Here is a 12845-nt window from a genome sequence, read left to right as displayed (position 1 = left end):
TCACGACACTCTTGAGTAGTGTCTCCTAGTGTAAAGTGCATTATCAATGTGCTTTTTTTGCGGGTGAAAACTTGTATTACTCAATCACAAGATCCTTACAATCATCAAAAGCTAAAGACAAAGCAACTTCAGGGCCAGACCCTAACCAGGTCATAGTTCTGCCCTCTTCTCTAGCAAACTTAGCTAAACTATCGCTAACATTATTCTGAGTACGATTAACATGAGTAATATAAGAATCACGAAGAGACAAGAGATGCCTAATTTCCTTAATGAGAGAAGCGTAGATTGATCTATCCTCTTCGCGGCCTTGGATCAACTTGACAGCAACTATAGAATCCATCTCAATTATGATAGGTAATTCACTTCTTTCTATGGCGAAAGAGAGACCTTCCATGCACGCACACAATTCAGCTTCGAGAGCCTCACGACATGAAAATAGCGCCCTACAGGATGAGAATATGATCTTGCCCTTGGCATCTCCTAGAACCATACCCGCACCAGCAGTACCATCCACAGCAAATGAACCATCAGTATTTAATTTAACCCAACCACTAACAGGAGGACACCACTTAGGTTGTACCTCTTGCATCATTATCGCATGTGATTGATGCACCGGTTTGCCATATGAAATAACCACTTTCCCTTTGGACGGATCAGAAGATAGCTCAGTTTTGAGACCAACCAAAGAGTCCAAATAACTCACAAGGAATGTTCTAGACGCTTCCATAGGGGGAGGGGGTTTATGATGTACCACTTCATTGCGAATATGCCAAGCACGCCAGAGATTCATCAGTAACATAGAGCGCTCAATATCAGGTAGCGGATATAGCACATGAAATAACCACTCCTCACCTGTATTTTGGACGGAAGAGAGAGCCGGTAGCATCCACACCTTCGCCATGACCCTCCATAACTCGCGTCCATGAGTGCAGCAACAAAACGGGTGAAAATTATCCTCAGTCTCAACCGAACACACAGGACATAAATCATCTATTTCCAGACCTCTAGTGTGTTTGTTCTGCCACGTGGGCAACGAGTTCGTCGCTAATCTCCATGCAAAATTGCGAACTGTAGGAGGAACCTCACAAGCCCAAATCAACTTCCAGCAATCACGACGTCCATCCGGTCTAGAACTAGACCCTGTAGCAGTATCTCTGTACACCTCTCCAAAGGCTAATTGATAAGCACTTTTTACTGTAAAATCTCCATACTTGCCTGGTCCCCAAGCCATTGTATCGGCCTCCTGCCTAGGTGAAGCTCGAATCTTAATAATCTCAACTACATCGGCCGGCATGAAATAATTTTGCAACAAACCATAATTCCAAGAGCCGTTTGCATTCAACAATTCAGAGACAAATCTAATGCGACATCTTCCTTGGACAGTAATAGGTTTGTACGAGAAGGGCCTGGGTATCCAATTGTCACGCCACACACGGATACTCCTCCCTTGCCCACTCTCCATATCAATCCTTTTTTCAAGAGCTCAAGTCCATAACTCACTGCTTGCCAAGAGGAAGATGCATCCCCGTGAAGACTGTGTCCTCAATTTTACCATTCGGATAGTATCGGGCCTTTAGTACTTGTGCACATAGACTTTCTGGCTTAACAATTAACCTCCAAGCTTGCCTAGCCAGAAGGGCTTGAGTAAAGAGCCGAAAATCTCGGAAACCAGCACCACCTTTATCTTTTGGTTGTAGAAGATCATCCCAAGCTCGCCAATGTACTTTTATTTTTCCATTAGCAGAGCCCCAATAGAAACTCCTTACCATCCTAGTTAATTCATCACACAGAGAGAATGGTAATTTGAACACACCCGTAATGTAGGTGGGTAATGCCTGGGCTACAGATTTAATAAGAGTTTCTCTGCCAGGTTGTGCTAGAAAACCATCACCCCACTGTATAAGCCGTTTGGTCAAACTCATCTGAAGGTTTTGGAAGCGGCCTTTCGACATGCGACCGTCTGGAGTTGGAAGCCCTAGATACTTCTCTTCGAAAACCAAGCTAGTCACGTTTAGTGCACCCCGAACTTGTTCCTGGACAGCAACAGGACAAGTACTTCCAAACAAAATTGAGCACTTGTTAAAATTTAGGCTTTGACCAGTAGCGGAACCATATAGATCCAAAGCTTGCTTCACCTTTTCAGCCGGTGCTAGTGAAGCCTCAAAGAATAGCATAGTGTCATACGCAAATAAAAGATGTGAGATGCCCGGAGCCCTTCTACACACCTTAATAGGAGTTATATCACCACAAGAAAGGCTATGCTTGAGAATTGCAGATAAACCATCAGCCACAAAGAGGAACAAAAGAGGGGAAAGAGGGTCGCCTTGCCGAAGACCTTGCGACGGTGCAAATGAATCCAAGAGGGTCCCATTTAATTTGACAGAATATCTCACCGATGTGACACAAGACATTATCCAGTCCACCCACAGTTGAGAGAAACCCAACTTATGCATCACCTGCTCCAAGAATACCCAGTCCACCCTATCATATGCTTTAGACAGATCAAGTTTATATGCACAAAAACTCTTCATCGGGTCCTTTTCCTGCTTGATGTGATGTATGCATTCAAAAGCCACTAGGGCATTATCAGTGATCATCCTTCCCGGAATAAAAGCACTTTACTCCACAGAAATTATATCATCCAGTAAAGGTCGCATACGGTTAACAAGGCACTTAGAAATAACCTTATAAATGACGTTACATAGACTTATAGGCCTGTAATCAGTCAAACGGGTGGGGTTAGGAATTTTAGGAATAAGAACAATAGAAGTAGCATTTACCCCATCAGCCATAACTGTCGTCCTGAAGAATTCCTTAACCGAACCGATGACATTATCTCTCAAAGTACTCCAATTACGCTGAAAGAATCTTGCCGGGAAACCATCTGGTCCCGGAGCCTTCAAAGGACCAATCTGAAATAGCGCATCTGCTATTTCCTTATCAGAAAACGGAGCACATAAACGTTCATTGTCCAGCTCTGACACCTTTTTTTTCCAATAGATCAAGAATGAGGGAGGCATCTAGGTTACGGTCAGCCGAAAAAATACCCTAGAAATATTCATTAGCCATACTAGACATGATATTAAAATCAGAGTGAACATTACCAATACTATCTGTGAGCTCACGAATTTTATTTTTCCGCGCCCTCCAAACCGCCTTGCTCTGAAAATATTTTGTGTTTCTGTCACCCTCTTTTAGCCACGTAATTCGTGAACGTTGCATCCACATCATCTCTTCGTGATATAATAACTCATTCATTTTATCCGTGATCCGCCTAATATCCTGCCTGTCCGCATTCATGTTCATCAACTCCTCAAGCTGGGATCTGGACTTAGCTAATTCCCTTGCCACATTACCAATTTTTTTGTTACTCCACATGCCGAGAGTAGCCATGCTCTTGCTAAGTGCACCCTGTAATCTCTCTAGATTGTCCACTATTCCCACCGATTCCCATGCATCTTTAATTACGTTTGGGAGAGCTACATCACGTTCCCAAAAAACCTCATATCTCCTTGACTTGGGGCCTCTGTACCCATCATCCGGCTTCCCTTCTAGGATTAGTAAGACATGGTCAGAGCACGGAGAAGCAACATGTTGGACTGTAGAAAACGCAAACATGTTGCGCCATGAGTTGGTCGCCGTGGCCCTATCAAGCCGAACCTTAACGTTGCCCACTCCGCTGCGCATATTATCATATGTGTAAGGGACACCTGAGAATCCCAAATCGACAAGTTCACAAGCTTCCAGGGTATCTCTGAAATCAATCATTTGTGATTCAGGTCTAGGGGTATTTGATAAATGCTCAAAATCCCATAAAGCTTCATTAAAATCACCGATAACTAACCACGGCAGATCGCTAACATTCTTTAGGCCTTGAAGTTTAGCCCACATCAAATGCCGGTTTTCCACATGCGGCTCGCCATAGACCCATGTAATTCTCAATTGTGCAGCATCCGCATTAACCTGTACCAGAGCATCAATGTATCTGTCCTCTTTATGAAGAATATCAACTATACATGACTCATGCCAATAGAAGGCCAAGCCACCACTCATACCATTACTGTCCACACCGGCAAAACCCTTGAGGCCAAGGCGACCTCGAATCCTTCTCATTTTCTCTGCTTTTTGTCTAGTCTCGCAAAGGAACACAAACGTGGGGGAATGCGACCGAGCAATGGTCGCTAACTCACGAACTGTCTGGGGATTCCCCCCGCCCCGGCAGTTCCAACTTATTAGATTCATTGGTCCCGGCGGCGTTCCTCGAAAGAACCCACCGATGCTGACGAATTATTTGAACTATTACTGGACTGAATCACTTTATGTCTCTTAAGATCATGCTCCGTAGGAGGACTAAGAGCAGCCTGCCCTGTATTTGTCAACAAAAACTGTGGTCCTATAGCTGAAACCGGAGCATTAAGCTTATGAGTAGGTGCATTCACACCCAGTCCTACAACCGGTCTCTTTCTGTTCGCATCTGGATCAGAATCAGAACGCTTACCAGCATCAACTTCCATGTCTTCACCATCTGTAGCTACCTCATTAACCGATGTTGCACGCTTATCATTCTCCCTGTTACCTCCACGGTTACCCCATGAAGCCCGAAGCTCCTTGAAAATCAGTGCTGCAGGCGGGTGCAAACCATCCCCATGTTCAGTATGTAAGTGGCCTATCAATGTGCTAACTGTTGTGCAAAATGAAAATCCATGGAAGAATCCGACCTTCAAGATTGTTCCAAGGTTGTAGGTTGTTCATATAGGTAGCCTGATGTTAATCGACTTATTTCATCCTAGATGCATGTTAGTATACTAAAATGTTGGAAGCTATTTAATCATCCAATTGATGCCACGTTTGTAACGCCACTCAGCCACTCCATAAATGAAATTTGAAGATAAAAATCAACTCCCGTATTTGGTATTTTATATTACTTCCTAATTGTATTTTCATTATTTTTAGTGGAAAAAAATCTTGATCCTTGAAGAAGTGAATATACAGGGGCTGTTTTCCATGAAAAGAAACAATGCCAAGAGAGGTTCTAAGCAAAAGATATCCTAGGTGGACAGTTGACCAAAAGATAACTTAGATTCGCTCTAGCCGGTGTGAGATGTAAAAACTATATCATCGCACAACCGTCATACGTATTAGACATGCATTTGCAAGGGTCATATATCTCCCCAGGTGTACATAAGAACGAAAAATTCTATAGATTTTGTTAAAAACTAACGCCTTAGGCAAGAAGGAAATACTTTAATCCAATCCATTAAAAGCTATACTTAACTTTGATGGTTCATTGAATCAAGGGCTGGATAGAATGTAATAGAATTTACCGATAGATATCTTAATGAAATAATTAAACAAGTTAACTTTTCATCACAATTCAAAACTGCTATTTTTATTTCACTTATTTGACTGTATACTGATGGTTAGATTTAGGGAATTGTTATGATACACATTATACACCATCTATCTTTGAACAAATTTCGTACAGCACCGAGGCACATGCATGAGCATCAATGTTTTATGCACAGCAGTCAATTAGGAATTGCATCCATTACACGTTTGTTCAACGGTTGTGGTGGCAGGTTCATTCGCTGCAATAATGGATGCCATATATTTTCCTTTTGGGGGGGAAGGCATGTAACCCAATCACCGTTCTCCACGGAGATTCCCAGCTTAGCCATAGCCACAAGTATCTCTGATTCCCAGCTTAGCTTAGCCTAGGGAAGATTGGCGCTTTGGGTTTGCGTGCAGCAGCTGGTAGGTGGGCGGCTGGTGTCCATCAAGTCCCTGTGGCTCGGTAGCTCCTTCACTCCGGCAACTCTTCCGGCGGCTTACCCTCTACGATTGGCCGCCTTCGGTGTCTGCGGTGTTGCTGTTGTGTGTGCTCCGACCTGTGGTCGTGCTCCGTGGCGGGCCCAGTCTCGAGACCAACCTTTGCTCAAGCTCTCGGGTGAGCGTCTCTTCATTCGACGGTGCGGCGCCTTCGAGCCTAGGCGAGGGGAAGGGATCCCTTTCGATGTTAGAGAGGGCAAGTGTTTGGATCTTCTCATCTGCTGGTTTCCTCCCTGTGTTCGATTCCTTGCCGGTGCTCCTCGAGGCTGCACTTGTAGCCATATTGGTGCCTTGTTGTAGTGGGGCTTATCCTCAACTAGCAGTTCTTCATAGTTCATCTTCTGTTTGCTGGTTGTGGGAGTAGCGTTGTAAGCTGTTCTTGCAGCCCCCTTGTATCGTTTGGCCGATGTGGTGTGGTGTTCTTGTTTCTTGTATTCCTGGCCGGTTGATGGCTTTGTTAATTCAAAGCCGGGCTCTTCTTGAGCCTTCGTTCTAAAAAATCTCTGATCCCCGTGTGCCTCTCGAAGTCTCTCTGCACCAATGGCATCCAAGATACAGATTTCCTGTCCCGCAACTCTCTCTTGAGTCTTGACAGCCTACAGAAGTCACTGCCTTAAGAAGCCCCGGGCTCCGATCCTCTCAAGACATCTCCACACCCACTCCTCCTTCTTGGAGAACAGAATACAGAGGACCTCCACGATCAGAATGGCCGCAACCACCATGTCGCTCTCTTCCCCAGCCTTTGCCGGCAAGGCAGTGAAGAACTTGCCATCATCGCCTCTTTTCGGCGAGGCCCGCGTCACCATGCGCAAGACGGCAGCAAAGGCCAAGCAGGTTGCTTCTGGCAGCCCGTACGGCTCTGACCGTGTGCTCTACCTCGGCCCACTTTCTGGCGAGCCCCCGAGCTACCTCACTGGTGAGTTCCCTGGCGACTACGGCTGGGACACCGCTGGGCTGTCGGCCGACCCCGAGACCTTTGCCAAGAACCATGAGTTGGAGGTGATCCACTGCCGCTGGGCCATGCTTGGCGCACTCGGTTGTGTCTTCCCTGAGCTGCTCGCCCGCAACGGCGTTAAGTTTGGTGAGGCCGTTTGGTTCAAGGCCGGATCACAGATCTTCAGCGAGGGCGGCCTCGACTACCTTGGCAACCCAAGCCTCGTGCACGCGCAAAGCATCCTTGCCATTTGGGCTTGTCAGGTTGTGCTCATGGGTGCCGTTGAGGGTTACCGTATTGCTGGTGGACCACTAGGTGAGATTGTCGACCCGCTCTACCCCGGCGGTAGCTTTGACCCACTTGGCCTTGCCGACGATCCTGAAGCATTCGCCGAGCTCAAGGTTAAGGAGATCAAGAATGGTCGCCTCGCCATGTTCTCCATGTTCAGTTTCTTTGTGCAAGCCATCGTCACCGGTAAGGGTCCACTTGAGAACCTCGCTGACCACCTCACCGACCCCGTCAACAATAATGCCTGGGCATTCGCCACCAACTTCGTTCCTGGCAAGTAAGGAGTGTGTGTGCCTATGCTTGCGGTGAAGTGTGCAGTTGGCTGTCTGAGTTGTACTACCATGTTGTAAATTACGAGGATTCCATTGTTTGCAAAAAATTATGAGGTTTCTGTGCAAAAGCTTATGTTTTCCCACCTTCAGTCTCATCCATTTGACATGATCATCTGAACGAATACGTCGGGTTCGCATTTGTGTAACACCATTACCGTGTTGTGCTCTGAGCAACGACAACTTACATTGGGAAATTTGCCACGATGCAACGAGAAGACGGTGGTACATGGTTGAGGCGTTGTTCAGGCCTTCCGTCGATATACCTGGCAACAAAAAAGATCAGTGGTTTCTGGTCTAAAAGCAAGATATAAATTTTAGTTATGCATGCTTCACAGGAGTGCATTGTCCTATTAGAGATCTCTCTGCAATGTTATTTTACAGTTTGGAAAAATTCAACACATGTATTTATCTAGCAATGTGAAAATAGCAAAGGGTCTGAAGCCAAACTTTGGAGTCCTGGCGACGGATGGCTCTTCCCTCCCCTCCCTCTCCCCTCCCCCTCGCGGCGTCTCCGGTGACTGGCGAAGCTCCGGCGGCGCCCCGGCCTCGTGCATCCTCCTCCTCCCCACCCCCTCCGCGCTCTCCTCCGGGCTTCGCTCCGGCACCCCGCGCAACACCCTCTTGCTCTCTGGCCTCGACTCCTCGCTCTATCCTCATCGCCCCTCTTCGGGCTAACAAGTTCTGGGCTCTCGATTCGGACGGCTCCGGCTCGGATTCTGAGGCTTCCTCTCCCCCACTGCGCTCGTCCCCGGCGTGCTCTCCCCTCGTGGCTGCGGCGGCCGCTCGCCGGCGCAAGTTTGCGCCCGGTGGGCTGGGGCGGCCAGTCCGGCCTTCAGTGGAGCCGAACGGGTGGCACCACGTCTCGCGCGGGCGGCGTCATGCTTCGTGCTGGTCCCCGTGTTTGGATTCGCTGCGGTCTGCGCCGGAGTCGGCCTCGCCCTCTCCGGTGGGTTCGCGAGCTGGCGCGCATGAGAGTTCGTCCTCCGCTGCGATGGCGGCGCCGGCGCCGGTCCAAACCCTAGATCTGGTTGCGGGGGCGGTGTTGTTGCCCCTTCCTGTGGTGCGGGCCCCGGTGGGTGCTGCTGGGCCTGGTGGGCGGGCTTCGGCCTTGGCCCTGGCGTCTCTTTCTGAATTCCCCCCTCTTCCTTCTGTGGACCCTGGGCTGCGGGCGGCCCAGGTCCAGCCCACCTCTTCTGTTAGGCCGTGTACCGGTTCGGGCCTGGCTCGGTCGGGGTACTTATGGGTGCGGAGAGGTGCGGCTCCCCCATTCCTAGGGTTTCCTGCCTCCTCTTCAGATCTGCTCCGCCACCGTTTCCCAATCCGGCGCTTCGGCAGATCTACTCCCCCTCCTCCCCTTTCCCTCCCCTTTGTTGTGGTGGCGGCGATGACCGCTCTCGTGCGTCCTCAAGTGAGGCGATCTCTGGGCAGAAGTGGGGCCATGGGGGATCTGGCCATGTGGATGCGGATCTGGAGTATGAGGCGGCTCTCCGCGCGAAGCTTTAGGCCTCGATCGCTCCGGAGGCGGGGTCGGCGGCGGTGTCCGTTGGTGTGTCTCCTCATGCTTCCGGGTCGGGTCCGTCGGCGCCCCCTCTCCCTGCCTCTGGTGCTCCTTCGGCGGCGGCCGATCCCTGGGAGGTGGCGGCGGCGACCAGTCGAGAGGGTTCGTCGGGGCCCGCTCTGGCGCCCCCTCCGCTGGGTGCTGCTTCCCGGGGCGGCGCTCCGGTGCGGGCTCAGGCTGGGGGCGGGTCATCCCGCTTCTTCCCCAGAGGCGCGTCGGGGGCTCCGTCTCGGCGTCTCGTCGGCCCCGTGGTGGGGCGGGGCTCCGGCTCTGGGCCTGCTGCGGCTGGGGATGGCATCCTCCCTCCTCCTCCTCATGGTCGCATCCCTCCCCAATCCCAAGTCTCCAACCCCATCCTCACTTGCTTTGCATGTCATCGACCTGGCCACTTCCAATCACGGTGTGAAAACCCTCCCTTCTGCCTCATCTGCCGGGAAGACGGCCACCTTACGGTGGACTGTCAGAATCGCGTCAAGCCTCCTTCGTTTGTTCATTATGGCACCGGTCTTCCTGGATGCTCGTTCTTCGCTCTTGATAGGGAGATCCCTGAGGCTGCCCCCATCCCTTCCCTGTCCAATGTTGGCATTATCTCCGTCCAGGATAAACGCATCTCTCCTCAGATCCTTCTCGATGAGCTTAAGTTATGGGACGAGGGTGGATGGGATTGGCAAATCCGCCAACTCTCTGAATTCGAGTTTGCAGCGACTTTCCCCTCTAAAGAGAGCCTCCAGATGATATCTTCTTGCTCTAGCTTCACTTTGCCTCTGAATCAACTCGTGGTCTCGGTAAAAGCGGCCTCTAATGGATCCAAGTCTATCTCTTCCTTGTCTGATGTGTGGGTGCTGGTAGAAGATGTCCCTCCGAGCATGCGTACCACGGCTTTCCTGATGGCCTTCGGAGTTCTTATTGGCAAACCCATTGATGTTGACCAAGAATCTTTGGCGATCCTGGGGCCGGCCCGGCTCCGGGTCTGGTGCGTCGACCCCCTGTGCATTCATGGCTCCCTCGATGTCTTCCCTGCGGCTGGTGGCTTCCGGCTCCGTGTGAGGGTGGAGGGGGCCTCAGGCCCAGTGTCGCCTCCTCCTCCTCCCCCGCCTCCAGCCTCTGACAATGGCGACAAGAGCAAGGAGGGGGATGGCTGCCCCGATGACTCCATGCGCGGGTCTGATCCACGGTTCACCCAGTCAGAGTGGGATGGCCTTTCTCCTAAAGATCAGGACATGCTCAAGGAGAGCGCGCCGGCTGGCAAGGGGGTCCAGGGCTCGGCGCCAGATCTGGGTGGGGAGGAGGCGGCTGCTGGTAGGACCATGGGCACGCCTTTCTCGGTGGTATGCTCCAACCTCCCTGCTCGCCCTGCCTCTCCCTCCCTGTGAGGCATTGAAGATCTTCCCCCGGCGGGTCCTGCGGCGCTCAATAAGAAGAAGAAATCCTCAGTCAAGAAGTTCTCCGCCAAGAGCCGTGCCTCTGGTGACTCTAGGCAGTCTGCGGCTGGGCTCTGCCGACGGCTGGAGGCTGATTTGGGTATGGCCTCGGGTCCGTCTTCTGTTGCGGCTTCTCCCAGTCGCGCGCGGCCCGTTCCAGTGCGTTCGCCTGCGTCCACGGTATGCAAGAGTGGCCGTGTCTCCATCAGTTCGGGCTGCTCGGCGTGCGGCGGCTCGGGATCTGCCCTCTGCAGGTTCGTCCTTTCCTCCCTTCCCCTCCCCCCCACGATTCCCACTCCTATTCGTTTAGTTCTCCCTTCTCAATCAGATGATCACTTGCTTAATATTTTAAACGATGTGGGTATCTGTTTAGATTCTAGTTTGGGTTCTCCTTCGTCTATTCTTGGTATCATTAGGGCGAATGAAATCGCTCAGGCGGATATTGTGAAAGCCAAGGAGGCCAGGGAGGGATCGGGCGCCCCACTGGTGGTGGCTGGTGGGGACGAGGGGGGAGATGATAGGAGTCATGCTCCCTCGAAGGTCTCTAAACGCGGGGTAGGGAAAGATCAAAATCCTGCGTAGCCCCGAGCAGGTTGAGTCTCCGTATCAAAAACTTGTCGTATAAATGAAGGCATTTTTCTGGAACATTAGAGGTTTCTGTGCTAGGGGGCGCAGAGACCAACTTAAGGACCTAGTTCGATCTGAGAATGTAGATTTTATTGGCCTTGTCGAGACTTTCAAATCTTCCTTTTCTGCTAGTGAATTATCGGCTATTGCTGGGATAGACAGATTCCATTGGAATTATGTGGCCTCGGCTGGTCACTCGGGCGGGCTTTTTACTTGGTACCAAAAAAGATACTTTTGATTTCGTGGCTTTCGACCATGGCATTTTTTGGGCTAGCACGGTGGTCTCCATTCGATCTCTCAACTCCTTGGTGGAAATTTTAGTGGTTTATGGTCCGGCTGACCATGCTATGTCTTATGCTTTTTTGGATGAGCTTAGTATTAAGATTGAATCTTGCCAGCTCCCTCTGTTGATTGGGGGTGATTTTAATCTGCTTCGATGTCCCTCCGACAAGAGCTCTCCTAACTTCTCGTGGCCCTTGGCTGATGCATTCAATGCCTTCATTAGGGATATGGCTATTCGTGAGATACCTAGGGTCGGAGCCCGGTACACGTGGTCTAATCATCAACACCCCCCCCCCATTCGCTCAGTTCTTGACAGAGTTTTTGTTTGCCCGAGATGGGACCCTGTCTTCCCTAATGCTAGTCTTAAGGCCCTTGCCTGTGTTGGCTCTGATCACACACCTCTGATTCTAGATGATGGTTCACGCCCTATGGGTTTATCGAGGTTTCATTTTGATGCTTCCTGGCTTCAAGTCGAGGGCTTCAATGGTTTGGTGGCTCAAAAAATTTGTCCTTCCTTTCTTCGAACCGTCGGTCTTTTGGCCCGATGGATGACTGGCATCAATGCTCTTATTTTCTGCGTAGATTCCTTAAAGGTTGGTCCAAAAATCACTTTGCTGAGTCAAGGCGCGACAAAGCAAGGCTGGTGGCTCAGATTGGCGTTCTGGACGAATGTGCGGATTTAGTTGGGTTGTCCCCGGATGAATGGCATTCCAGATATAGTCTAGAAGAGGCGTTGTTGGCCATTCATAGGCAGGAGGAAATTTACTGGAAACAATGCGGTACTATCAACTGGACCCTCAAGGGGGACTTGCCCACGGCGTATTTCTTTGCTATTGCCAATGGTAGACGGCGTAAGTGCTTTATTGATAGCCTTATTATTGATGGGGTCAGGACTTCTGACCCACCGGTGATTTTGCGGCATGTGGTCTCCTTCTTCTCTAACCTTCTAGCGGCTAAACCTGAGCTAGGCTTTAAGTTGGCTGCGTCCTTTTGGTCCCCGCGTGATCAACTTTCGAGCGCTGATAATGAAAGCCTTCTAATTCCCCCTTCGGAGGACGAAATTTTCGAGACGATTCATTCTGCCAATTATAATGCAGCGTCTGGCCCTGATGGCTTGTCCATTCCTTTTTTCCGGCAATTCTGGCCTCAACTAAAAGGCTTAATCCTGGCTATTATTCAAGGCTTTTGGTTGGGGACTGTAGACATCTCGAGACTGAACTACGCAGTCCTTACCCTCATTCCTAAAGTCAAAGGCGCTGACCTAATTTCCCTATTCAGGCCTATTGCTCTCATTAACAACTTTGCTAAGATCCCAGCCAAGGGTATGGCTGTTAAACTGTCCCCGATCGCTCATCGGGTCATTAGCCCTTTCCAATCCGCGTTCATTAAGGGAAGATACATACTGGACGGGGTGCTTTGCCTCCACGAAATTATCCATGACCTTCGTAGCAAGAACACCAAGGCTCTGGTTCTGAAGCTCGATTTTGAAAAGGCTTATGATTCAGTGAGTTGGAGCTTCCTTCGCCAAGTGTTGTTGGCCAAGGGATTCAATGGCTCGGTGGTCCACCGTCTGA

General features: G+C 50.2%; 1 protein-coding gene across 1 annotated transcript; it reads left to right on the top strand.

The window, feature by feature from the left end:
- The first annotated feature begins 6534 nt into the window (after positions 1-6534).
- Positions 6535-7332, top strand: LOC123113819 (chlorophyll a-b binding protein of LHCII type 1-like). Its single transcript, XM_044535131.1, has one exon. It carries the CDS (start codon positions 6535-6537, stop codon positions 7330-7332), a length of 798 nt encoding a protein of 265 aa, XP_044391066.1.
- Positions 7333-12845: the final 5513 nt, after the last annotated feature.

The sequence above is a fragment of the Triticum aestivum genome, chromosome 5B (genome assembly GCF_018294505.1).
Source record: "Triticum aestivum cultivar Chinese Spring chromosome 5B, IWGSC CS RefSeq v2.1, whole genome shotgun sequence".
NCBI lineage: Eukaryota > Viridiplantae > Streptophyta > Magnoliopsida > Poales > Poaceae > Triticum > Triticum aestivum.
This window is presented reverse-complemented; position numbering and strand designations above follow the sequence as displayed.

Coding starts and splice junctions, on each gene's coding strand:
- LOC123113819 (XM_044535131.1), top strand. CDS start 6,535: ATGGCCGCAACCACCATGTCGCTCTCTTCCCCAGCCTTTGCCGGCAAG.